General features: G+C 62.6%; 1 protein-coding gene across 1 annotated transcript in view; it reads left to right on the forward strand.

Annotated features, from left to right (window-relative positions):
* HYDIN (HYDIN axonemal central pair apparatus protein) overlaps positions 1–26,128 on the forward strand; it is a gene marked incomplete at its 3' end in the record, with an annotated part of 127,387 nt that overhangs the window by 81,461 nt on the left and 19,798 nt on the right. The window contains exons 25-35 of the mRNA XM_054389669.1: positions 440–649; positions 1,414–1,551; positions 5,285–5,462; positions 5,726–5,856; positions 6,525–6,658; positions 21,234–21,370; positions 22,558–22,679; positions 22,796–22,987; positions 23,591–23,740; positions 24,323–24,562; positions 25,277–25,445. Of these exons, the coding sequence (XP_054245644.1) occupies positions 440–649; positions 1,414–1,551; positions 5,285–5,462; positions 5,726–5,856; positions 6,525–6,658; positions 21,234–21,370; positions 22,558–22,679; positions 22,796–22,987; positions 23,591–23,740; positions 24,323–24,562; positions 25,277–25,445 (1,801 nt within the window). The remainder of the gene's footprint in view (positions 1–439; positions 650–1,413; positions 1,552–5,284; positions 5,463–5,725; positions 5,857–6,524; positions 6,659–21,233; positions 21,371–22,557; positions 22,680–22,795; positions 22,988–23,590; positions 23,741–24,322; positions 24,563–25,276; positions 25,446–26,128) is intronic.

Genomic DNA, 26,128 nt, shown 5'->3' on the forward strand with positions numbered 1-26,128 from the left:
CAGGAGGCAGAGCAGCTGGGATGGAATCACCCCCCCGGGGCTGGAGTCCCCACTCCCCTCCCCCAGCTCCAAGGACTTCTCAGCTCAGGCCCTGGTGTGGTTCTCCAGGCAGTAAGAAAGGTTTTCAAGCCAAGCTGTGAGGCAGAGAGAATTATTCTTGCTGCCAGGAGACCTCCCAGGTGACTTGCATGTGGTGCATTAATTAATGCATCAATTAATTGGGGAGGCTGGGAGAAGGCTTCTCCCCTGGCCTCTCCCCCCTGCCGAGCAGAGCCCCACAGCTGTGGGATGAGCTCAGGAGGAGTTTTTGCCTCTGTGCTGGAGGCAAGGGCCCCTTCCAGCCACAGCTGCACTTTGCCCCAGGCCATGGCAGCTCTTCTGCTTCCCTCCCTCTCCCTGCTCACCCTCTCCTCCTCTCCTCCTCTCCTCCCCACCCCAGGTGTTCGATGTGCTGCCACTGCACGGGCTGCTGCAGCCAGGCCAGAGCCAGCAGGTCACCTTCAGCTTCTTTGGCCACCCCAACATTGTGGCCTGTGCCACAGCCCTCTGCAGGGTGCAGGGAGGCCCCAGCTACGAGGTCAGGCTGAGTGGGGAGGCCTCACTCATCAGCTACCTCCTGGACCCCACAGAGCTGGACGTCGGGCTGCAGGTACTGCAAGGTTCTCCCTCACCTGCAGCCATGGCTGCTGGGGGCTGCTCCCCCTCTAGCTCCAGGGCCAGCTGCTGTGCTGGGCTCCATGGGCTGGAAGCACAACCTTTGGGTGATGCATTCTGCTTCCAAGCTGGCTTGGAATGCTCGTCTCCCCCCAGCAAAGCTGGGCAGTCCTCCTCTCCAAGGTGCCAGAGGTGGTCCCCAGAGGGCTGTGCCCTCCAGCAGCCATCTGCTGGTCTGCTCCTAAAGCCTGAGCTGCAGGGGAGCTGCTCTTGGCTCATCAACAGCACAAAGCCAAGAGGACGTTCCCTGGAGCTTGCCAGCCACTGGAGCTGGGGGGGATGTCCCAGGGTCACCCCCACTGCACCTTTCAGCTCACCCCCCCAGGTGGTTCCAGCTGTTGGCCCTGTGCTTGTTGCTCTGTCTCCCTTGTGGCTGTCCCTGCAAGCTCTGGCAGGTGCCTTTGTCACCTCTGGGATGCCTTGATGGCCACCTGCCCTGCTCCAGCCAAGGGTTTGATGCCACCTTGGGGTGCAGAGAGCTCTCTGCTCTCATGCCTGGTGCCCAGAGGGTTGGTGCTGCCCCTCTGCATGGATGCCACAAAGCTCAGGTCCAAGAGGTCCCAGGTGGAGCTGGGAGGATCAGGTGCCTGCCTCTCCTCTGCTGCTCTGCCCCTCTTTGCTCCTCTCCCAGTGCCAGCTGCAGGAGATGCCCAGTGGCAGGCCTGTGTCTAACTGCCCACTCCTCTCTCCTCCCTGCAGCTGTGTGATGTGGTGATGGAGGCAGAGGTGACCCTGCAGAACAGAGGGAAGCTGCCCTTCACCTTCGTGGTGCTGAGCCCCAGCAGGGCAACTGCCCACAGCCCCCTGCCTGGTGTGCCCCTGGTGGTGCCCAGCACGGTGAGAACAAGGTGGGGAGGAGGGGAGCACAAGGGACTGCCCCTGGGCCTGTGCCAGGCTGCCTGGGAGGGGGTTGGAGGGGAAAAAAAATGGGGAGAAAAGCAGGAAAGGAGTGACAAATGCCAGGGCTGTGAGCTGGATGTGCTGAGGGTGGTGGAACCACAGAGTCCCTTTGGGTTGGAAGAGACCTTGCAGATCATCCAGACCCACCAGGGCACCACTGACCCATGGCCCTCAGCACCACAGCTCCAAGGCTTTGAAACCCCTCCAGGGCTGGGCACTCCACCACTGCCCTGGGCAGCCTGGGCCAGGCCTTGCTCAACCCTCAAGGGGAAGAAATTGTTCCCCATGGCCAACCTGAACCTGCCCTGGGGCAACCTGAGGCCATTTCCTCTTGTCCTGGGTCACCTCTCCCAGGCTGTGTGAGCAGACTCCTGCCTGCCCCAAGCCAGCACTGGCTAGGAGAGACCTCAGAGCTCTTGCCTGGAAATGAAGCTGCTTTGCCAGGACCTGGAACAGCCTCTTCCTGCCCCTTCACTCCTCCAGCTGTGCCCCTCTGCAGCAGCTTTGGTGGAGCATTGAGGGCAGCAGGGAGGAGCAGGGCTGGGACAATGGAGGAATCTGCAGCACCCCAGCATCCATGGAGCAGAACTAGAAGTGGGTAGACTCAGATTGGATGCTAGAAGTTCTTCACCTTGAGGGTGGGGAGACAGCTCAGAGCTGGGCTCTTGGCTCCACCAGGCCACAGCTGGCCAAAGCAGGGCTTGGGCAAACTCTCCCTTGCGGGCTTGGGTGCAGGGGGGGCTGCAGGGCTCCCCTAGGGCCTTCCCTCTGCTCCTCCATGCTGAGCAGCAGGCCCAGCAGGCTCCAGCTCAGGCAGAAGCTGCTCTGCAGGACAGATCCTGGCTGTGTTTCCCCAGGGGCACTGCTCTGGAAGAGGAGCTTGGATGCTGTAGGAGTTGGTGGTGCAGTCCCTGGGGCTCTGGGGACAGAGCTGGGTGCAGAGTGGTGAAGAGTTCCTGGGGGAAGGCAAATCTTCTGGGCAAGGTCCTGCAGCAGGTTCAGGCTTCTTGGGCTGCAGGCCAGGCTCAGGAGTTGCAGTGGAGGTGCAGTGGACTTGGGGAGCTTCAGATTGGATGTGAGGAAGAAATTCTTGGCCAGGAGGGTGGTGAGAGCCTGGCAGAGGTTGCCCAGGGAGGTGGTGGAAGCCTCCTGCCTGGAGGTTTTTGCAGCCAGGCTGGAGGTGGCTGTGAGCAACCTGCTGTGGTGTGAGGTGTCCCTGCCCATGGCAGGGGGTTGGAGCTGGCTGAGCCTTGAGCTCCCTTCCAGCCCTGCCAGCTCTGTGATTCCATGGCCCTGCTCTGGTTGCAGCTGTGCCTCTCCCCTGCAGGGGGATGGTGCTGAACAAGGTGACCTTGCAAGGTCCCTTCCAGCCCACCCCATTCCCTGATTCTGTGACCCCAGCTTGTGTGGATGTCTCAGAGCTGGAGCTGCTCTGTCCCTCTTTCCCAAATGGCTTCCAGCTCCTGCCTGTCTCCTGCCAGGGCTGACACACTGATGCCCTCTCCCTGCCAGCTGCTGAAGACACAGCTCTGCTTGGTGCCAGCCTGGCAGCATCCTCCCTGCTGCCAGCTTGGCAGGGCTGCAGTGAGGGCTGAAGGCCCCAAGTGGCAGGACCTGTGCCACTCAGCAGCTCCTCCCTGCAGCCTGGAGGAGAGCAGGGAGCTGAAGGTGCATCCCCATGGGCAGTGCCCAGCTGAGGGAGGCTGCAGCTGTGTCCTGTCACCCAGAGCTGGGTGTCTGGCTGCTTGCTTTAGCTCTCAGGATCCCTGGCTAGGTGTGAGCCCAGCTCTGGACTGGCACAGCCCTTCTTCACCCCAGGGAGGAGGTGGCCTGCCCTAGCAACCCCTTCTGCCCTACATCTTCTCCTAGGCTCTGCTCCTCTGTGTCCAGAGCTGTGTTTGTAGCTCAGCATGAGCCAGGGCAGGCTCCTGCACCCTCAGTGCAGCCCCAGGCAGGACATTGGTTGGAGTCCCACTAATGACCCAGGGCCCTCCATACCAGCCTGGAATCCCAGGATCCCAGCATGGTGAGGGCTGGAAGGGACCTCTGGAGCTCACCCAGCCCAAGCCCCCTGCTCCAGCAGGGCACCCACAGCAGCTTGCCCAGCAGCACAATGCCCAGGGGGGGTTGGAAGCTCTCCACACAAGGACACTCCACAACCTCTCTGGGCAGCCTGCTCCAGGCCTCCAGCACCCTCACACCAAACAACTTTCTCCTCCTGCTCAGATGGAGCCTCCTGGCTGCCAGTCTGTGCCCTCTGCCCCTTGGCCTGTCCCTGGGTACCACTGAGCAGAGCCTGGCCCCAGCCTCTTGCCCCCCACAGCTCCTTCAGCTCTTGCTGAGCATTGCTCAGCTCCCCTCTGGGGCTGCTCTTCTGCAGGCTCTCAGCCCCAGGGCTCTCAGCCTTTGCTCCTCCCAGAGCTGCTCCAGGCCCCTCAGCAGCTTTGCAGCCTGCCCTGGGCTCTCTCCAGCACTTCCCTGTCCCTCCTGAGCTGGGGAGCCCAGTGGCCACCAGTGAGCTGCTGTGACAGGAGCTGCTGGCCCTGCAGAGATCAGCAGTTGCACTGAGAGCAGGGGAGGTGCAGTGGAGGTGCAGTGGTGGTGCAGTGAAGGAGCAGTGGAGGTGCAGTGGAGGTGCAGTGGTGGTGCAGTGGAGGTGCAGTGGACTTCTCTGCAGTGGCACAGAAGCTGTGGGCAGTGTCCACTGCTGGGATTCAGCTGTGCTCTAAGGTGCCACTGGGAGTGTGTCTGAGCCATGCCTCCAGCAAACCTCCCCTGGGGCATTCCCTCCCTGAGGCATTCCCTCCCTGGAGCATTCCCTCCCTGGGGCATTCCCTCCCTGGGGCATTCCCTCCCCTGGGTCATTCCCTCCCCGAGGCATTCCCTCCCTGGGGCATTCCCTCCCCGGAGCATTCCCTCCCTGGAGCATTCCCTCCCCTGGGGCATTCCCTCCCCTGGAGCATTCCCTCCCTGAGGCATTCCCTCCCCTGGGTCATTCCCTCCCTGGGTCATTCCCTCCCCTGAGGCATTACCTCCCCTGGGGCATTCCCTCCCTGGGGCATTCCCTCCCCTGGGGCATTCCCTCCCTGGGTCATTCCCTCCCTGGGTCATTCCCTCCCCTGAGGCATTCCCTCCCCTGGGGCATTCCCTCCCCTGGGGCATTCCCTCCCTGGAGCATTCCCTCCCTGAGGCATTCCCTCCCCTGGGTCATTCCCTCCCTGGGTCATTCCCTCCCCTGAGGCATTCCCTCCCCTGGGGCATTCCCTCCCCTGGGGCATTCCCTCCCTGGAGCATTCCCTCCCTGGGGCATTCCCTCCCCTGGAGCATTCCCTCCCTGGGGCATTCCCTCCCTGGGGCATTCCCTCCCCTGGGGCATTCCCTCCCTGGGTCATTCCCTCCCTGGGTCATTCCCTCCCTGGAGCATTCCCTCCCCTGGGGCATTCCCTCCCCTGGGGCATTCCCTCCCTGGAGCATTCCCTCCCTGAGGCATTCCTTCCCCTGGGTCATTCCTTCCCCTGGGTCATTCCCTCCCCTGGGTCATTCCTTCCCCTGGGGCATTCCTTCCCCTGGGGCATTCCCTCCCTGAGGCATTCCCTCCCCTGGGGCATTCCCTCCCCTGGGGCATTCCCTCCCCTGGGGCATTCCCTCCCTCTTCTCTCCTCCTCTGCAGGGCTGCCTTGGAGCTGGCCAGCAGCAGGTGCTGAGAGTCTCCTACCTGCCAGGAGTGCCTGGGGTCTTCTGCAAGACTTTCCAGATCCAAGTGGGTCACCTGGAACCTGCAGCAATCTCCCTGAAGGGAGAGGGAAGCTTTCCCAGGATCTACTTAGACCTGCCCAGGAACATCCAAGGTGAGCCCTGCCTGGCTGCTCCTCAGGATGCTCCTCTGCTTTTTCCCCTGTGCCATACCCCCATGGTCAGCTCCCTCCCATCCCCACCAGGCCTGGAGGTTTCAGGGCTGTCAGACCAGCACTGGTTGCTTCCTGAGGCTCTACAAGTCCAGCACCCATCCTGCAGAGCTTGCAGTGGAGCTGCAGGAGCCCTGCAAAGGTGCTGGGCAGACAGAGAAGCCACCTGTGGGGTTTGCTTGGTTTTATTTTTATCCTTCCTTCAGGAAATGAAAAGTATGAGAAGGTCCTCAAAGAGGTGAAGGAAAAGATGGCAAAGGGCAGTGAGAGAGATGGAGCAATTGTCCTGGGGGAGGCTGCAGCCACAGAGCCACCCCCAGAGGACTTGGACACCATGGTGAGAACAGCTGCTGCCCTGTGTGGCACCTGCCAGCCTCCCCCACCTTGTGCCCCTGGGTCCCCTCACACCTCACAAGAGGCTTCTTGGTGCCCTGCTGACCCTTGGGACCTCCCTGCCCACCCCTAGCATTGCCCCAGGGGTTGTCCAGCTCTGGTAGTCGTCCCTCCTGTAGGTGCAGGAGCTCCCTGACTGCCCCAGGTGCAGGCCCTGCAGATCAGGGGCTTGAGTGGATGGTCCCCCAATACCTCCCTGGGGTGTTGGCTCCAGAGCTTGGCAGCAGCAGCCTGAGCTGGGCCTGGGAGGGTGCTCTCAGTGCCCATCTCCAGGAGGCACCAACTCTCTCCTGGTCTCCTTTCCAAGAGGCCTTCTCTCCAAGCTGCTTTGGCACTGCCTGGGAGCAGGCAAATGCTTGGAGCTCTGGATGGTTCCTGGCTCATCCCATCTGTTTCTGGCCAGATCAGCTCTGAGAGCAGTGCCTGGGCAGGGGAAGGTGCTGGGGTTGGGAGCTCTGCAGATAAGGTCCTGCCAAAGAGAGCTGGAGGGGTCCCAGGCAGTGAGGCAGGAGGACTCCATCAGCCCCTCAGCAAGAGCAGGCTGGGATCAGACACAAGCCCCTGCCCTGGGAAGGAGCTTTGCTGAGCAGCCTCTGTCCTTCCTTGCCTCAGCTGGAGCCTGGGCTGCAGATGCAGCTGGAGGACATCCTGATCAGGCAGCACCTCCTGGAGCAGCAGCAAACTGGGGCCTGGAGCACCCCAGAGGGAGCTGCTCCTGAGCACTGTGCCCCACAGAGGCTTCTCAAGTGAGTAGAGACATCCCCAGACACCCCCAGAGGCTCTGGGGGTGACACCAGCACTGAGCCCTGCTCCTCAGAGCTGCTGGGGCCTGCACAGCTGCTGGGGACATCAGAGAGGGTTTGGTCCTGAGAGGTGCTGGGGACATCAGAGAGGGTTTGGTCCTGAGAGGTGCTGGGGACATCAGAGAGGGTTTGGTCCTGAGAGGTGCTGGGGACATCAGAGAGGGTTTGGTCCTGAGCTGCTGGGGACATCAGAGAGGGTTTGGTCCTGAGAGGTGCTGGGGACATCAGAGAGGGTTTGCAGATGAAGTTGTTAGGACATCAGGAAGGGTTTGCTGCTGAGGGCTGTGCCATGCTGCCAGCTGAGTGTTCCCACAGTGCCAGCCCGAGCTTTGGAGGTGCTCAGCTCCCCACAGATGCTGAGGGTCCAGTGCAGACCATCAGGTCCCTCCAGACAGCACAGACCCCATCCTTGCTGAGCAGCTCTGCCAGAGGCAGCTCAGAGCTGGGCTCTTGGCTCCACCAGGCCACAGCTGGCCAAAGCAGGGCTTGGGCAAACTCTCCCTTGGGGGCTTGGGTGCAGGGGGGGCTGCAGGGCTCCCCTAGGGCCTTCCCTCTGCTCCTCCATGCTGAGCAGCAGGCCCAGCAGGCTCCAGCTCAGGCAGAAGCTGCTCTGCAGGACAGATCCTGGCTGTGTTTCCCCAGGGGCACTGCTCTGGAAGAGGAGCTTGGATGCTGTAGGAGTTGGTGGTGCAGTCCCTGGGGCTCTGGGGACAGAGCTGGGTGCAGAGTGGTGAAGAGTTCCTGGGGGAGGGCAAATCTTCTGGGCAAGGTCCTGCAGCAGGTTCAGGCTTCTTGGGCTGCAGACCAGGCTCAGGAGTTGCAGTGGAGGTGCAGTGGACTTGGGGAGCTTCAGATTGGATGTGAGGAAGAAATTCTTGGCCAGGAGGGTGGTGAGAGCCTGGCAGAGGTTGCCCAGGGAGGTGGTGGAAGCCTCCTGCCTGGAGGTTTTTGCAGCCAGGCTGGAGGTGGCTGTGAGCAACCTGCTGTGGTGTGAGGTGTCCCTGCCCATGGCAGGGGGGTTGGAGCTGGCTGAGCCTTGAGCTCCCTCCCAGCCCTGACAGCTCTGTGATTCTGTGACTTCTCTCTCTGGCACAGGAGCTGAGGGCAGTGTGTGGCACAGGAGCTGAGGGCAGTGTGGCACAGGAGCTGAGGGCAGTGTGTGGCACAGGAACTGAGGGCAGTGTGGCACAGGAGCTGAGGGCAGTGTGTGGCACAGGAACTGAGGGCAGTGTGGCACAGGAGCTGAGGGCAGTGTGGCACAGGAACTGAGGGCAGTGTGGCACAGGAGCTGAGGGCAGTGTGTGGCACAGGATCTGAGGGCAGTGTGGCACAGGAGCTGAGGGCAGTGTGTGGCACAGGAGCTGAGGGCAGTGTGTGGCACAGGAGCTGAGGGCAGTGTGGCACAGGAGCTGAGGGCAGTGTGTGGCACAGGAGCTGAGGGCAGTGTGGCACAGGAACTGAGGGCACTGTGGCAGAGGAGCTGAGGGCAGTGTGTGGCACAGGAGCTGAGGGCAGTGTGGCACAGGAACTGAGGGCAGTGTGGCACAGGAGCTGAGGGCAGTGTGGCACAGGAACTGAGGGCAGAGTGGCACAGGAGCTGAGGGCAGTGTGGCACAGGAACTGAGGGCAGTGTGGCACAGGAGCTGAGGGCAGTGTGTGGCACAGGAACTGAGGGCAGTGTGGCACAGGAGCTGAGGGCAGTGTGGCACAGGAGCTGAGGGCAGTGTGTGGCACAGGAACTGAGGGCAGTGTGTGGCACAGGAGCTGAGGGCAGTGTGGCACAGGAACTGAGGGCAGTGTGGCACAGGAGCTGAGGGCAGTGTGGCAGAGGAGCTGAGGGCAGTGTGGCAGAGGAGCTGAGGGCAGTGTGGCACAGGAGCTGAGGGCAGTGTGGCAGAGGAGCTGAGGGCAGTGTGTGGCAGAGGAGCTGAGGGCAGTGTGGCAGAGGAGCTGAGGGCAGTGTGGCACAGGAACTGAGGGCAGTGTGGCACAGGAGCTGAGGGCAGTGTGGCACAGGAACTGAGGGCAGTGTGTGGCACAGGAGCTGAGGGCAGTGTGGCACAGGAGCTGAGGGCAGTGTGGCACAGCAGCTGAGGGCAGTGTGGCACAGGAGCTGAGGGCAGTGTGTGGCACAGGAACTGAGGGCAGTGTGGCACAGCAGCTGAGGGCAGTGTGGCACAGGACCTGAGGGCAGTGTGTGGCACAGGAGCTGAGGGCAGTGTGGCACAGGTACTGAGGGCAGTGTGGCACAGGAGCTGAGGGCAGTGTGGCACAGGAGCTGAGGGCAGTGTGGCACAGGAACTGAGGGCAGTGTGGCACAGGAGCTGAGGGCAGTGTGGCACAGGAACTGAGGGCAGTGTGGCACAGGAGCTGAGGGCAGTGTGGCACAGGAATTGTGGGCAGTGTGGCACAGGAGCTGAGGGCAGTGTGTGGCACAGGAGCTGAGGGCAGTGTGTGGCACAGGAACTGAGGGCAGTGTGGCACAGCAGCTGAGGGCAGTGTGGCACAGGAGCTGAGGGCAGTGTGTGGCACAGGAACTGAGGGCAGTGTGGCACAGGAGCTGAGGGCAGTGTGGCACAGGAGCTGAGGGCAGTGTGGCACAGGAACTGAGGGCAGTGTGTGGCACAGGAGCTGAGGGCAGTGTGGCACAGGATCTGAGGGCAGTGTGGCACAGGAGCTGAGGGCAGTGTGGCACAGGAGCTGAGGGCAGTGTGTGGCACAGGAGCTGAGGGCAGTGTGGCACAGGAGCTGAGGGCAGTGTGGCACAGGAGCTGAGGGCAGTGTGTGGCACAGGAACTGAGGGCAGTGTGGCACAGGAGCTGAGGGCAGTGTGTGGCACCTGAACTGAGGGCAGTGTGGCACAGGAGCTGAGGGCAGTGTGTGGCACAGGAACTGAGGGCAGTGTGGCACAGGAGCTGAGGGCAGTGTGTGGCACAGGAACTGAGGGCAGTGTGGCACAGGAGCTGAGGGCAGTGTGGCACAGGAGCTGAGGGCAGTGTGGCACAGGAGCTGAGGGCAGTGTGTGGCACAGGAACTGAGGGCAGTGTGGCAGAGGAGCTGAGGGCAGTGTGTGGCACAGGAACTGAGGGCAGTGTGGCACAGGAGCTGAGGGCAGTGTGGCACAGGAGCTGAGGGCAGTGTGTGGCACAGGAGCTGAGGGCAGTGTGGCACAGGAGCTGAGGGCAGTGTGGCACAGGAGCTGAGGGCAGTGTGGCACAGGAACTGAGGGCAGTGTGGCAGAGGAGCTGAGGGCAGTGTGGCAGAGGAGCTGAGGGCAGTGTGGCACAGGAGCTGAGGGCAGTGTGGCACAGGAGCTGAGGGCAGTGTGTGGCACAGGAACTGAGGGCAGTGTGGCACAGGAGCTGAGGGCAGTGTGGCACAGGAACTGAGGGCAGTGTGGCACAGGAACTGAGGGCAGTGTGGCACAGGAGCTGAGGGCAGTGTGGCACAGGAACTGAGGGCAGTGTGTGGCACAGGAGCTGAGGGCAGTGTGGCACAGGAGCTGAGGGCAGTGTGTGGCACAGGAGCTGAGGGCAGTGTGTGGCACAGCAGCTGAGGGCAGTGTGGCACAGGAACTGAGGGCAGTGTGTGGCACAGCAGCTGAGGGCAGTGTGGCACAGGAGCTGAGGGCAGTGTGGCACAGGAGCTGAGGGCAGTGTGGCACAGGAACTGAGGGCAGTGTGGCACAGGAGCTGAGGGCAGTGTGTGGCACAGGAACTGAGGGCAGTGTGGCACAGGAACTGAGGGCAGTGTGGCACAGGAGGTGAGGGCAGTGTGGCACAGGAGCTGAGGGCAGTGTGGCACAGGAACTGAGGGCAGTGTGGCACAGGAGCTGAGGGCAGTGTGGCACAGGAACTGAGGGCAGTGTGGCACAGGACCTGAGGGCAGTGTGGCACAGGAGCTGAGGGCAGTGTGTGGCACAGGAACTGAGGGCAGTGTGTGGCACAGGAACTGAGGGCAGTGTGGCAGAGGAGCTGAGGGCAGTGTGGCACAGGAGCTGAGGGCAGTGTGTGGCACAGGAACTGAGGGCAGTGTGGCACAGGAGCTGAGGGCAGTGTGGCACAGCAGCTGAGGGCAGTGTGGCACAGGAGCTGAGTGCAGTGTGTGGCACAGGAACTGAGGGCAGTGTGGCACAGCAGCTGAGGGCAGTGTGGCACAGGAACTGAGGACAGTGTGGCACAGGAACTGCTGGCAGTGTGGCACAGGGGCTGAGGGCAGTGTGGCAGAGGAGCTGAGTGCAGTGTGGCACAGAAACTGAGGACAGTGTGGCACAGGAGCTGAGGGCAGTGTGGCACAGGAGCTGAGGGCAGTGTGTGGCACAGGAGCTGAGGGCAGTGTGTGGCACAGGAGCTGAGGGCAGTGTGGCACAGGAACTGAGGGCAGTGTGGCACAGGAACTGAGGGCAGTGTGTGGCACAGGAACTGAGGGCAGTGTGGCACAGGAGCTGAGGGCAGTGTGGCACAGGAGCTGAGGGCAGTGTGGCACAGGACTGAGGGCAGTGTGGCACAGGAGCTGAGGGCAGTGTGTGGCACAGGAACTGAGGGCAGTGTGGCACAGGAGCTGAGGGCAGTGTGGCACAGGAGCTGAGGGCAGTGTGGCACAGGAGCTGAGGGCAGTGTGTGGCACAGGAACTGAGGGCAGTGTGGCACAGGAGCTGAGGGCAGTGTGGCAGAGGAGCTGAGGGCAGTGTGGCACAGGAACTGAGGGCAGTGTGTGGCACAGGAGCTGAGGGCAGTGTGGCACAGGAACTGAGGGCAGTGTGGCACAGGAGCTGAGGGCAGTGTGGCACAGGAGCTGAGGGCAGTGTGGCACAGGAACTGAGGGCAGTGTGGCACAGGAACTGAGGGCAGTGTGGCACAGGAGCTGAGGGCAGTGTGGCACAGGAGCTGAGGGCAGTGTGTGGCACAGGAACTGAGGGCAGTGTGGCACAGGAGCTGAGGGCAGTGTGTGGCACAGGAGCTGAGGGCAGTGTGGCACAGGAGCTGAGGGCAGTGTGGCACAGGAACTGAGGGCAGTGTGGCACAGGAGCTGAGGTCAGTGTGGCAGAGGAGCTGAGGTCAGTGTGGCACAGGAGCTGAGGGCAGTGTGGCACAGGAGCTGAGGGCAGTGTGGCACACGAACTGAGGGCAGTGTGGCACAGGAGCTGAGGGCAGTGTGGCACAGGAACTGAGGGCAGTGTGGCACAGGAGCTGAGGGCAGTGTGGCACAGGAACTGAGGGCAGTGTGGCAGAGGAGCTGAGGGCAGTGTGGCACAGGAGCTGAGGGCAGTGTGTGGCACAGGAACTGAGGGCAGTGTGGCACAGGAGCTGAGGGCAGTGTGTGGCACAGGAACTGAGGGCAGTGTGGCACAGGAGCTGAGGGCAGTGTGGCACAGGAGCTGAGGGCAGTGTGGCACAGGAACTGAGGGCAGTGGTGGCACAGGAACTGAGGGCAGTGTGGCACAGGAACTGAGGGCAGTGTGTGGCACAGGAGCTGAGGGCAGTGTGTGGCACAGGAACTGAGGGCAGTGTGGCACAGGAGCTGAGGGCAGTGTGTGGCACAGGAACTGAGGGCAGTGTGGCACAGGAGCTGAGGGCAGTGTGTGGCACAGGAACTGAGGGCAGTGTGTGGCACAGGAGCTGAGGGCAGTGTGTGGCACAGGAGCTGAGGGCAGTGTGGCACAGGAGCTGAGGGCAGTGTGTGGCACAGGAACTGAGGGCAGTGTGGCACAGGAGCTGAGGGCAGTGTGGCACAGGAGCTGAGGGCAGTGTGTGGCACAGGAACTGAGGGCAGTGTGGCACAGGAACTGAGGGCAGTGTGGCACAGGAGCTGAGGGCAGTGTGGCACAGGAATTGTGGGCAGTGTGGCACAGGAGCTGAGGGCAGTGTGTGGCACAGGAGCTGAGGGCAGTGTGTGGCACAGGAGCTGAGGGCAGTGTGGCACAGGAGCTGAGGGCAGTGTGGCACAGGAACTGAGGGCAGTGTGGCACAGGAGCTGAGGGCAGTGTGTGGCACAGGAACTGAGGGCAGTGTGGCACAGGAGCTGAGGGCAGTGTGTGGCACAGGAACTGAGGGCAGTGTGGCACAGGAGCTGAGGGCAGTGTGGCAGAGGAGCTGAGGGCAGTGTGTGGCACAGGAACTGAGGGCAGTGTGTGGCACAGGAGCTGAGGGCAGTGTGGCAGAGGAGCTGAGGGCAGTGTGTGGCACAGGAGCTGAGGGCAGTGTGGCACAGGAGCTGAGGGCAGTGTGTGGCACAGGAACTGAGGGCAGTGTGTGGCACAGGAGCTGAGGGCAGTGTGGCACAGGAACTGAGGGCAGTGTGTGGCACAGGAACTGAGGGCAGTGTGGCACAGGAGCTGAGGGCAGTGTGTGGCACAGGAACTGAGGGCAGTGTGGCACAGGAGCTGAGGGCAGTGTGGCACAGGAACTGAGGGCAGTGTGGCACAGGAGCTGAGGGCAGTGTGTGGCACAGGAGCTGAGGGCAGTGTGGCACAGGAGCTGAGGGCAGTGTGGCACAGGAACTGAGGGCAGTGTGGCACAGGAACTGAGGGCAGTGTGTGGCACAGGAACTGAGGGCAGTGTGTGGCACAGGAGCTGAGGGCAGTGTGTGGCACAGGAACTGAGGGCAATGTGGCACAGGATCTGAGGGCAGTGTGTGGCACAGGAACTGAGGGCAGTGTTGCAGAGGAGCTGAGGGCAGTGTGGCAGAGGAGCTGGGGGCAGTGTGGCACAGGAGCTGAGGGCAGTGTGGCACAGGAGCTGAGGGCAGTGTGTGGCACAGGAGCTGAGGGCAGTGTGGCACAGGAGCTGAGGGCAGTGTGGCAGAGGAGCTGAGGGCAGTGTGTGGCACAGGAGCTGAGGGCAGTGTGTGGCAGAGGAGCTGAGGGCAGTGTGGCACAGGAGCTGAGGGCAGTGTGGCACAAGTACTGAGGGCAGTGTGGCACAGGAGCTGAGGGCAGTGTGTGGCACAGGAACTGAGGGCAGTGTGGCACAGGAGCTGAGGGCAGTGTGTGGCACAGGAACTGAGGGCAGTGTGGCACAGGAGCTGAGGGCAGTGTGGCAGAGGAGCTGAGGGCAGTGGTGGCACAGGAGCTGAGGGCAGTGTGTGGCACAGGAACTGAGGGCAGTGTGGCACAGGAGCTGAGGGCAGTGTGGCACAGGAGCTGAGGGCAGTGTTGGCACAGGAGCTGAGGGCAGTGTGGCACAGGAACTGAGGGCAGTGTGGCACAGGAGCTGAGGGCAGTGTGGCACAGGAACTGAGTGCAGTGTGGCACAGGAACTGAGGGCAGTGTGGCACAGGAGCTGAGGGCAGTGTGTGGCACAGGAACTGAGGGCAGTGTGGCACAGGAACTGGGGGCAGTGTGGCAGAGGAGCTGAGGGCAGTGTGGCAGAGGAGCTGGGGGCAGTGTGTGGCACAGGAGCTGAGGGCAGTGTGTGGCACAGGAGCTGAGGGCAGTGTGTGGCACAGGAGCTGAGGGCAGTGTGGCACAGGAGCTGAGGGCAGTGTGGCAGAGGAGCTGAGGGCAGTGTGGCACAGGAGCTGAGGGCAGTGTGTGGCACAGGAACTGAGGGCAGTGTGGCACAGGAACTGAGGGCAGTGTGGCAGAGGAGCTGAGGGCAGTGTGGCACAGGAACTGAGGGCAGTGTGGCACAGGAGCTGAGGGCAGTGTGGCACAGGAACTGAGGGCAGTGTGTGGCACAGGAACTGAGGGCAGTGTGGCACAGGAACTGAGGGCAGTGTGTGGCACAGGAGCTGAGGGCAGTGTGGCACAGGAACTGAGGGCAGTGTGTGGCACAGGAACTGAGGGCAGTGTGGCAGAGGAGCTGAGGGCAGTGTGGCACAGGAACTGAGGGCAGTGTGTGGCACAGGAGCTGAGGGCAGTGTGGCACAGGAGCTGAGGGCAGTGTGGCACAGGAGCTGAGGGCAGTGTGGCACAGGAACTGAGGGCAGTGTGGCACAGGAGCTGAGGGCAGTGTGGCACAGGAACTGAGGGCAGTGTGGCACAGGAGCTGAGGGCAGTGTGGCAGAGGAGCTGAGGGCAGTGTGTGGCACAGGAGCTGAGGGCAGTGTGGCACAGGAGCTGAGGGCAGTGTGGCACAGGAGCTGAGGGCAGTGTGGCACAGGAACTGAGGGCAGTGTGTGGCACAGGAGCTGAGGGCAGTGTGGCACAGGAGCTGAGGGCAGTGTGGCACAGGAACTGAGGGCAGTGTGTGGCACAGGAGCTGAGGGCAGTGTGGCACAGGAGCTGAGGGCAGTGTGTGGCACAGGAGCTGAGGGCAGTGTGGCACAGGAGCTGAGGGCAGTGTGTGGCACAGGAGCTGAGGGCAGTGTGGCACAGGAACTGAGGGCAGTGTGTGGCACAGGAGCTGAGGGCAGTGTGGCACAGGAGCTGAGGGCAGTGTGTGGCACAGGAGCTGAGGGCAGTGTGGCACAGGAACTGAGGGCAGTGTGGCACAGGAGCTGAGGGCAGTGTGGCACAGGAGCTGAGGGCAGTGTGGCACAGGAACTGAGGGCAGTGTGTGGCAGAGGAACTGAGGGCAGTGTGTGGCACAGGAGCTGAGGGCAGTGTGGCACAGGAGCTGAGGGCAGTGTGGCACAGGAGCTGAGGGCAGTGTGGCACAGGAGCTGAGGGCAGTGTGGCACAGGAGCTGAGGGCAGTGTGGCAGAGGAGCTGAGGGCAGTGTGGCACAGGAGCTGAGGGCAGTGTGTGGCACAGGAACTGAGGGCAGTGTGGCACAGGAGCTGAGGGCAGTGTGGCACAGGAACTGAGGGCAGTGTGGCAGAGGAGCTGAGGGCAGTGTGTGGCACAGGAACTGAGGGCAGTGTGGCACAGGAGCTGAGGGCAGTGTGGCAGAGGAGCTGAGGGCAGTGTGTGGCACAGGAGCTGAGGGCAGTGTGGCAGAGGAGCTGAGGGCAGTGTGGCACAGGAACTGAGGGCAGTGTGTGGCACAGGAACTGAGGGCAGTGTGGCACAGGAACTGAGGGCAGTGTGGCACAGGAGCTGAGGGCAGTGTGTGGCACAGGAACTGAGGGCAGTGTGGCACAGGAGCTGAGGGCAGTGTGGCACAGGAGCTGAGGGCAGTGTGTGGCACAGGAGCTGAGGGCAGTGTGGCACAGGAGCTGAGGGCAGTGTGTGGCACAGGAGCTGAGGGCAGTGTGGCACAGGAGCTGAGGGCAGTGTGTGGCACAGGAACTGAGGGCAGTGTGGCACAGGAGCTGAGGGCAGTGTGTGGCAGAGGAGCTGAGGGCAGTGTGGCACAGGAGCTGAGGGCAGTGTGGCACAGGAGCTGAGGGCAGTGTGGCACAGGAGCTGAGGGCAGTGTGGCACAGGAGCTGAGGGCAGTGTGGCACAGGAACTGAGGGCAGTGTGGCACAGGAGCTGAGGGCAGTGTGTGGCACAGGAGCTGAGGGCAGTGTGGCACAGGAGCTGAGGGCAGTGTGTGGCACAGGAACTGAGGGCAGTGTGGCACAGGAACTGAGGGCAGTGTGGCACAGGAGCTGAGGGCAGTGTGGCACAGGAGCTGAGGGCAGTGTGGCACAGGAGCTGAGGGCAGTGTGGCACAGGAGCTGAGGGCAGTGTGTGGCACAGGAGCTGAGGGCAGTGTGGCAAAGAAGCTGAGGGCAGTGTGTGGCACAGGAGCTGAGGGCAGTGTGGCACAGGAACTGAGGGCAGTGTGGCACAGGAGCTGAGGGCAGTGTGGCACAGGAACTGAGGGCAGTGTGGCACAGGAGCTGAGGGCAGTGTGGCACAGGAGCTGAGGGCAGTGTGGCACAGGAGCTGAGGGCAGTGTGGCACAGGAGCTGAGGGCAGTGTGGCACAGGAGCTGAGGGCAGTGTGTGGCACAGGAGCTGAGGGCAGTGTGGCACAGGAGCTGAGGGCAGTGTGGCACAGGAGCTGAGGGCAGAGTGTGGCACAGGAGCTGAGGGCAGTGTGGCACAGGAGCTGAGGGCAGTGTGGCACAGGAGCTGAGGGCAGTGTGGCACAGGAGCTGAGGGCAGTGTGGCACAGGAGCTGAGGGCAGTGTGGCACAGGAGCTGAGGGCAGTGTGTGGCACAGGAGCTGAGGGCAGTGTGGCACAGGAGCTGAGGGCAGTGTGGCACAGGAGCTGAGGGCAGTGTGGCACAGGAGCTGAGGGCAGTGTGGCACAGGAGCTGAGGGCAGTGTGGCACAGGAACTGAGGGCAGTGTGGCACAGGAGCTGAGGGCAGTGTGGCACAGGAGCTGAGGGCAGTGTGGCACAGGAGCTGAGGGCAGTGTGGCACAGGAACTGAGGGCAGTGTGGCACAGGAGCTGAGGGCTGTGTGGCACAGTTGCTGAGGGCAGTGTGTGGCACAGTATCTGAGGGCAGTGTGGCACAGGAACTGAGGGCAGTGTGGCACAGGAGCTGAGGGCAGTGTGGCACAGGAGCTGAGGGCAGTGTGGCACAGGAACTGAGGGCAGTGTGGCACAGGAGCTGAGGGCAGTGTGTGGCACAGGAACTGAGGGCAGTGTGGCACAGGAGCTGAGGGCAGTGTGGCACAGGAACTGAGGGCAGTGTGGCACAGGAGCTGAGGGCAGTGTGGCACAGGAGCTGAGGGCAGTGTGTGGCACAGGAGCTGAGGGCAGTGTGGCAGAGGAGCTGAGGGCAGTGTGGCACAGGAGCTGAGGGCAGTGTGGCACAGGAGCTGAGGGCAGTGTGTGGCAGAGGAGCTGAGGGCAGTGTGGCACAGGAACTGAGGGCAGTGTGGCAGAGGAGCTGAGGGCAGTGTGTGGCACAGGAGCTGAGGGCAGTGTGTGGCACAGGAGCTGAGGGCAGTGTGGCACAGGAGCTGAGGGCAGTGTGGCACAGGAACTGAGGGCAGTGTGGCACAGGAGCTGAGGGCAGTCTGGCACAGGAGCTGAGGGCAGTGTGGCACAGGAGCTGAGGGCAGTGTGGCACAGGAGCTGAGGGCAGTGTGTGGCACAGGAGCTGAGGGCAGTGTGGCACAGGAACTGAGGGCAGTGTGGCACAGGAGCTGAGGGCAGTGTGGCACAGGAGCTGAGGGCAGTGTGTGGCAGAGGAACTGAGGGCAGTGTGGCACAGGAGCTGAGGGCAGTGTGGCACAGGAGCTGAGGGCAGTGTGGCACAGGAGCTGAGGGCAGTGTGGCACAGGAGCTGAGGGCAGTGTGGCACAGGAGCTGAGGGCAGTGTGGCACAGGAACTGAGGGCAGTGTAGCACAGGAGCTGAGGGCAGTGTGTGGCACAGGAGCTGAGGGCAGTGTGGCACAGGAGCTGAGGGCAGTGTGTGGCACAGGAGCTGAGGGCAGTGTGGCACAGGAGCTGAGGGCAGTGTGGCACAGGAGCTGAGGGCAGTGTGGCACAGGAGCTGAGGGCAGTGTGGCACAGGAGCTGAGGGCAGTGTGGCACAGGAGCTGAGGGCAGTGTGGCACAGGAGCTGAGGGCAGTGTGGCACAGGAGCTGAGGGCAGTGTGTGGCACAGGAACTGAGGGCAGTGTGGCACAGGAGCTGAGGGCAGTGTGTGGCACAGGAGCTGAGGGCAGTGTGGCACAGGAGCTGAGGGCAGTGTGGGCACAGGAACTGAGGGCAGTGTGGCACAGGAGCTGTGGGCAGTGTGTGGCACAGGAGCTGAGGGCAGTGTGGCACAGGAGCTGAGGGCAGTGTGGCACAGGAGCTGAGGGCAGTGTGGCACAGGAGCTGAGGGCAGTGTGGCACAGGAGCTGAGGGCAGTGTGGCACAGGAGCTGAGGGCAGTGTGGAACAGGAACTGAGGGCAGTGTGGCACAGGAGCTGAGGGCAGTGTGGCACAGGAGCTGAGGGCAGTGTGTGGCACAGGAACTGAGGGCAGTGTGTGGCACAGGAGCTGAGGGTAGTGTGGCACAGGAGCTGAGGGCAGTGTGTGGCACAGGAACTGAGGGTAGTGTGGCACAGGAACTGAGGGCAGTGTGGCACAGGAACTGAGGGCAGTGTGTGGCACAGGAGCTGAGGGCAGTGTGGCACAGGAGCTGAGGGCAGTGTGTGGCACAGGAACTGAGGGCAGTGTGGCAGAGGAGCTGAGGGCAGTGTGGCACAGGAGCTGAGGGCAGTGTGTGGCACAGGAACTGAGGGCAGTGTGGCACAGGAGCTGAGGGCAGTGTGGCACAGGAACTGAGGACAGTGTGGCACAGGAGCTGAGGGCAGTGTGTGGCAGAGGAGCTGAGGGCAGTGTGGCACAGGAGCTGAGGGCAGTGTGGCACAGGAACTGAGGGCAGTGTGGCACAGGAACTGTGGGCAGTGTGTCTCAGGAGCTGAGGGCAGTGTGTGGCACAGGAGCTGAGGGCAGTGTGGCACAGGAACTGAGGGCAGTGTGGCACAGGACTGAGGGCAGTGTGGCACAGGAGCTGAGGGCAGTGTGGCACAGGAGCTGAGGGCAGTGTGGCACAGGAGCTGAGGGCAGTGTGGCACAGGAGCTGAGGGCAGTGTGGCACAGGAGCTGAGGGCAGTGTGGCACAGGAGCTGAGGGCAGTGTGGCACAGGAACTGAGGGCAGTGTGGCACAGGAGCTGAGGGCAGTGTGGCACAGGAGCTGAGGGCAGTGTGGCACAGGAGCTGAGGGCAGTGTGGCACAGGAACTGAGGGCAGTGTGGCACAGGAGCTGAGGGCAGTGTGGCACAGGAACTGAGGGCAGTGTGGCACAGGAGCTGAGGGCAGTGTGGCACAGGAGCTGAGGGCAGTGTGGCACAGGAGCTGAGGGCAGTGTGGCACAGGACTGAGGGCAGTGTGGCACAGGAGCTGAGGGCAGTGTGGCACAGGAGCTGAGGGCAGTGTGGCACAGGAGCTGAGGGCAGTGTGGCACAGGAGCTGAGGGCAGTGTGTGGCACAGGAGCTGAGGGCAGTGTGGCACAGGAGCTGAGGGCAGTGTGGCACAGGAGCTGAGGGCAGTGTGTGGCACAGGAGCTGAGGGCAGTGTGGCACAGGAGCTGAGGGCAGTGTGGCACAGGAGCTGAGGGCAGTGTGGGCACAGGAGCTGAGGGCAGTGTGGCACAGGAACTGAGGGCAGTGTGGCACAGGAGCTGAGGGCAGTGTGGCACAGGAGCTGAGGGCAGTGTGGCACAGGAGCTGAGGGCAGTGTGGCACAGGAACTGAGGGCAGTGTGGCACAGGAGCTGAGGGCAGTGTGGCACAGGAGCTGAGGGCAGTGTGGCACAGGAACTGAGGGCAGTGTGGCACAGGAACTGAGGGCAGTGTGGCACAGGAACTGAGGGCAGTGTGGCACAGGAACTGAGAGCAATGTGGCACAGGAACTGAGGGCAGTGTGGCACAGGACTGAGGGCAGTGTGGCACAGGAGCTGAGGGCAGTGTGGCACAGGAGCTGAGGGCAGTGTGGCACAGGAGCTGAGGGCAGTGTGTGGCACAGGAGCTGAGGGCAGTGTGGCACAGGAGCTGAGGGCAGTGTGGCACAGGAGCTGAGGGCAGTGTGGCACAGGAGCTGAGGGCAGTGTGTGGCACAGGAGCTGAGGGCAGTGTGTGGCACAGGAGCTGAGGGCAGTGTGGCACAGGAGCTGAGGGCAGTGTGGCACAGGAACTGAGGGCAGTGTGTGGCACAGGATCTGAGGGCAGTGTGGCACAGGAGCTGAGGTCAGTGTGGCACAGGAACTGAGGGCAGTGTGGCAGAGGAGCTGAGGGCAGTGTGGCACAGGAACTGAGGGCAGTGTGGCACAGGAGCTGAGGGCAGTGTGGCACAGGAGCTGAGGGCAGTGTGTGGCACAGGAGCTGAGGGCAGTGTGTGGCACAGGAACTGAGGGCAGTGTGGCACAGGAGCTGAGGGCAGTGTGGCACAGGAGCTGAGGGCAGTGTGTGGTCCAGGAACTGAGGGGAGTGTGGCACAGGAGCTGAGGGCAGTGTGGCACAGGAACTGAGGGCAGTGTGGCAGAGGAGCTGAGGGCAGTGTGGCACAGGAACTGAGGGCAGTGTGGCACAGGAGCTGAGGGCAGTGTGTGGCACAGGAACTGAGGGCAGTGTGGCACAGGAGCTGAGGGCAGTGTGGCACAGGAACTGAGGGCAGTGTGGCACAGGAGCTGAGGGCAGTGTGGCACAAGAACTGAGGGCAGTGTGGCACAGGAGATGAGGGCAGTGTGGCACAGGAACTGAGAGCAATGTGGCACAGGAACTGAGAGCAATGTGGCACAGGAACTGAGGGCAGTGTGTGGCACAGGAGCTGAGGGCAGTGTGGCACAGGAACTGAGGGCAGTGTGGCAGAGGAGGTGAGGGCAGTGTGGCACAGGAGCTGAGGGCAGTGTGGCACAGGAACTGAGGGCAGTGTGGCACAGGAGCTGAGGGCAGTGTGGCACAGGAGCTGAGGTCAGTGTGGCTCAGTTCCAAAGCAGCTCTGAAGCAGGCTCTGGGAGCTCACTGATCCTGGGGCTCTCCCTTCCCTGGCCTTGGGCAGAGTCTTGTCCCCAGGGCTCAGCTGTTGGCTGGCAGGGCCTGGAGCTATGTTTTTGCTCTGCCATCTGCCCCTGGGGGCAGTGTGGCCATGCCAGGCTGTGCATCCAGCAGCTCCCTCCCTGCCTGCCCTCCCTGCAGAGCTTTCCTCCCTGAGCACATCCTGGACTTCGGCTGTGTGGCTCTTGGCAGTGTCCCCACGCACGTGGTGAGGGTCACCAACACAGGGCAGCTGCCTGTGTCCTTCCACATCAAGGCACAGGTCCTGAGTGGCACAGGTGAGTGGTGCTGGGGGGCGGGACCCTCCCTGGGGGCTTGCAAGAGCTGCCCCTGACAGCTCAGCCCCAGCCCCTGTGGCCATGGAGAAGTCTTTTGGCCACCAGGAGCCTTGGTTTCTGCTCTTGGCTGTTCCCTTCCCCTGGTCAAAAACCAGGGATGCTGATAGCTTCCCTTCCCTGCTCCCCTCCCTCCCCCTCCAGCAGATCACTTCCTCATGCCCAGCATTATCCTGTCCTGGGCTGTATCAAGGGAAGTGTGGCCAGCAGGGCCAGGGAGGGGATTCTCCCCCTCTGCTCCACTCTGCTCAGACCACACCTGGAGCTCTGGGTCCAGTTCTGGAGCCTCTGTTCCAGGAAGGCTCTGGAGGGGCTGGAAGGTGTCCAGAGAAGGGCCAGGAGGAGGAGCAGAGGGCTGGAGCTGCTCTGCTCTGAGGACAGCCTGAGAGAGTTGGGGTTGTGCAGGCTGGAGAGGAGAAGGCTCCCAGGAGACCTTCTGGTGGCCTTGCAGGATCTGAAGGGGGCTCCAAGAAAGCTGGGGAGGGACTTTGGAGGGTGTGAGGGAGTGATAGGAGTGGGGGGGATGGAGCAAAAGTAGAAGTGGGGAGATTGAGATTGGATGTGAGGAAGAAATTCTTGCCAGGAGGGTGGTGAGAGCCTGGCAGAGGTTGCCCAGGGAGGTGGTGGAAGCCTCCTGCCTGGAGGTTTTTGCAGCCAGGCTGGAGGTGGCTGTGAGCAACCTGCTGTGGTGTGAGGTGTCCCTGCCCATGGCAGGGGGTTGGAGCTGGCTGAGCCTTGAGCTCCCTTCCAGCCCTGACAGCTCTGTGACTCTGTGATCACCCACTCCCCCACAGACATCAGCATCACCAGGAGTCAGTCACCTAGGAGCAGGTCCCGGCAGGTTCTGTCATTCTAAATTCTCCTCTGCAGTGGTCTGAGAGCCCTTCCGTGGGCTTGCTGGAGCTCCTCAGCTGATGTGTTTGGTTTCCACCCTCTGGGCCTTGGGTTGTGGCTGTGCCAAAGCTTTTCTCCCCCGAGGGAGAGAGGGCAGCAGCTTCTCTGGAGATGCAGAAGCTCCTTCCCAGATCTGCCAGCCAGGGCACCCACATGGCCTTAAGGTGCTGGTGGCACCTCTGGTGGCACCTCTGGTGGGACCTGTGCCTCAGCTGCTTCCTTTCCACCTGCTGAAGGCTTCAGTGTGGACCTGGAGCGCGTGAAGCAGCTTCCCTACTGCCAGACCAGGACCTTCCAAGTGTGCTTCAACCCACAAAGGGACAGCCTGGCAGAGGTGGAGGTGCTCCTGCCCATCAAGGTGCCACATGCCTCCTCACCTCCCTGTGCCCACCCAGCCAGCTGGGGCAGGTGGCAGGCTGGGGCCAGCAGCGGCTGTCAGCTGGGCTCTCACCTGGGTGCTCTGTCCCTCACTAGGTGGCAGCAGGCCCCACGTTTCGTGTCCTGCTCCGTGCCAGGGTGGTTGTCCCATCCCTCAGCATCTCCAGGGACAGGCTGGAGTTCTCCAGTGTCCAGTGTGGGCAGTGCCAGGAAGAGACCATCAGGCTCCACAATCAGCACCCAGTGCCCTGCCAGTGGTTCCTCAGCAGGGAGGAGCCTGCTCAGAAAGTAAAGCACAAACAACGTCTTGGAGCTTCTTGCTGCCTTTCCTTCTCCTCTGCTCCTCTGGCTGCTTGAGCACTTGGGCTCCAGCTGGTCTGAGGAGGCTTTGGAGGCTGCAGAGCAAAGCTGCATCCATCCCCTGGGGCTGTTCAGCAGCTGATGCTTCACTTCTCTGCCATCTTCTGCCCTTGCTGCCCTCCTGAGGAGCAGCCTCCCCAGCTGCCAGTCCTGCCTGCACATTTCCTTACCAGTGCTAGGCCAGTGCTGGCCACACCTGGTTTGGATGTGGCTGCTGTCAGCCCATGGCACTGAACTGCCAGAGCACTGCAGGAGCAGAGCTTCCTGCAGCCAAGGAGATCTCCTCCCTCCCATCCCAAGGAGACCTCCTCCCTCCCACCCCAAGGAGACCTCCTCCCTCCCACCCCAAGGAGATCTTCTCCCTCCCACCCCAAGGAGATCTCCTCCCTCCCACCCCAAGGAGACCTCCTCCCTCCCACCCCAAGGAGACCTCCTCCCTCCCACCCCAAGGAGATCTTCTCCCTCCCACCCCAAGGAGATCTCCTCCCTCCCAGCCCAAGGAGGCCTCCCAGCCCTGCTCTTTGTGCTCAGGTGGACAAGCATTTACCAGGCAGCAGACATGGGAAGGTGCTGCAGCAGCTGAAGGCCAAGGGCTGTGTCTTTGAGGTGCTTCCCTCAGCTGGAGTCCTGGCCCCTGGGCAGTGGTGCAACCTGCAAGTCAGGTTTTACCCCATGGAAGAGGTGAGCTGGGTGGCTATCACCCCCAGGAGGTTTGTCAGGGCAGTGTGGTAAGGAGGACCCAGGCAGGGAGCAGGAGCTGAGCTCTTCCTCCACATGCAGCTTTCTGCAAGCTCAGCTTTCCCTGCCGCAGCCTCTGCAGAGGGGGCTTGGAGAGCCAAACACTGAGCAGAGGACCTCCCTCCTGTCTGGCCAGGGAGGCCTCCTCTGCCCCTCTCGTTCAGCTGCTCTTTGCTCAACACAGCAGTGCCAGGACTGTGTCTGGGCACCATAACCCTGAGGACCTTCCTCCTGAGCATTGCACTGCCCCAGGAACGGTTCCAGGGATGGGGCATCTCCCACCTCTCTGGGCAACCTGGGCCAGAGGTGCTCAGCACTCTCAGCTTCCAAAGTGTCTCCCTTCCTTGGAGTCTGCATCTCCCTTTTTCAGTTTCAAGGCATCCCTCCTTGTCCTCTTTTCTGTTCTCCATTCACCTCAGAGGTGAATGGTGCTGGTACTACCCCTGGCCTTGGGGCACGGGTTGAATTTGAGGCCCTGCCACCTGGCACTTCATGGAGGAGCTTTCTGCACTCCTCTCTTTTCAGAAGCCCTACAGAAGCAAGCTGAGGATCAGCCTTGGCCAGGGCACCCAGCACCTCCAGCTGCTGCTCTCGGGGAGAGGGCTGGAGCCACGCCTGGAGTTCCAGCCTGAAGTGCTGGACCTGGGGCCAGTGCTGCCATCCAGCCCTGGGGCAGAGGGGACAGTGGTGGTGAGCAACCCTTGTGAGTTCCCCATCGAGTTCTACTCCTTGGAGTTTGACCAGCAGTACCTTGCTGAGGAGCAGGTAAAGAGAGGAGCTCTGGTCCCCACCCCCACCACCCCCACCCCCATCTTCCTGGAGCTTCAGGGCACTGCAGCCTTGCAGCCTTGTGCCAGGGAGATGGAGACAGAAGCCAGGGCAATGCCTGGAGGTGTTTCAGGGTCCTGCTGGCAGGCTGTGGAGGGGCTTGGCTGGGTCCTGTTATTGGGAGGAAGGCAGGAGGGAGAAGATGGCTTGGCTGGGGAGGCTGTTCCTGGTCTGGGGGGGCTGTTCCTGGTCCGGGGAGGCTGTTCCTGGTCTGGGGAGGCTGTTCCTGGTCTGGGGGGGCTGTTCCTGGTCCGGGGAGGCTGTTCCTGGTCTGGGGGGGCTGTTCCTGGTCTGGGGAGGCTGTTCCTGGTCTGGGGGGGCTGTTCCTGGTCTGGTGGGGGGGCTGTTCCTGGTCTGGTGGGGGGGCTGTTCCTGGTCTGGGGGGGGCTGTTCCTGGTCTGGGCGGGCTGTTCCTGGTCTGGGGGGGCTGTTCCTTGTCTGGGGAGGCTGTTCCTGGTCTGGGGGGGGGCTGTTCCTGGTCGGGGGGGGCTGTTCCTGGTCTGGGGGGGCTGTTCCTGGTCTGGGGAGGCTGTTCCTGGTCGGGGGGGGCTGTTCCTGGTCGGGGGGGGGCTGTTCCTGGTCTGGGGAGGCTGTTGCTGTGCTGGAGCTCCAGCAGTGCCTCCCACCTGTGTGTCTGCTCCCCACACACAGATCCTGAGGGAGCTGGAAGGCTTTGTCTGCCACAGGACCTTGCTGCTTCCTCCCCGTGCCCCAGGGGAGCAGCTGCCTCCAGAGCTGTTGGAGGCCTCTCAGGGCCAGCAGAGGCTGCAGGAGGAGCAGACCAAGCCCAAGCCTGAGGAGCCAAGAGCCCAGGACAAGGGTGAGGGTGTGGTGTTGGCTGTCCTGGGTGCAGACCCAGCCAGGGTGTCCAGCCCCCATGCCCCTGGGCTCTCCATGACCTCCTTCTCCATGCTTCCAGCAGCTCCTCCTTGCCCAGCTCAGTGGAGCAAGTCCAGGGTGAAACTCTGTGGCTTGTAACCAGCCTTGAGCGCAACCAAGCAAGCTGCTGCCTGCCTGCCCTGGGCTGGAGAAAGGAATCAGAATGTCCCCTTGGTGGGGAGGGGACAGGGAGAAGAGAAAGGCCAGGGAGGGTGTCCCCAGTTCTGCCAGATGAGCCTCTCCTTAGCCCCAGGAGCTGCTGGCATCAGGGTGATGGTGAAGCTGCCTCAGGCAGGGCAGCATCTTTGCTGTCCTCCCTGGCACTGCAAGCTGAGGGCTGTTCTGCTGAATTCAGGGCCCAGCCACATCTCCTGGAGCAAAACTTCTACAGCAGCCAGCTTAAGGATGATCCCCAAATGGAGCCTGTCCCTTGGGACTGGGAGGAGGCAGCCACAGCCTCCCTGGGCAGCCTGTGCCAGAGTCTCACCTCCCTCACACTGAACAACTTCTTCCTCAGCTCCACTCTAACCCTGCTCTGCCTCAGCTCCAAACCATTCCCCCTTGGCCTGGCTCTAGACATCCTCAGCAAAAGTTCCTCTGCAGCCTTCCTGCAGGATCCCTTCA

The sequence above is a fragment of the Indicator indicator genome, chromosome 19 (genome assembly GCF_027791375.1).
Source record: "Indicator indicator isolate 239-I01 chromosome 19, UM_Iind_1.1, whole genome shotgun sequence".
Lineage (NCBI taxonomy): Eukaryota > Metazoa > Chordata > Aves > Piciformes > Indicatoridae > Indicator > Indicator indicator.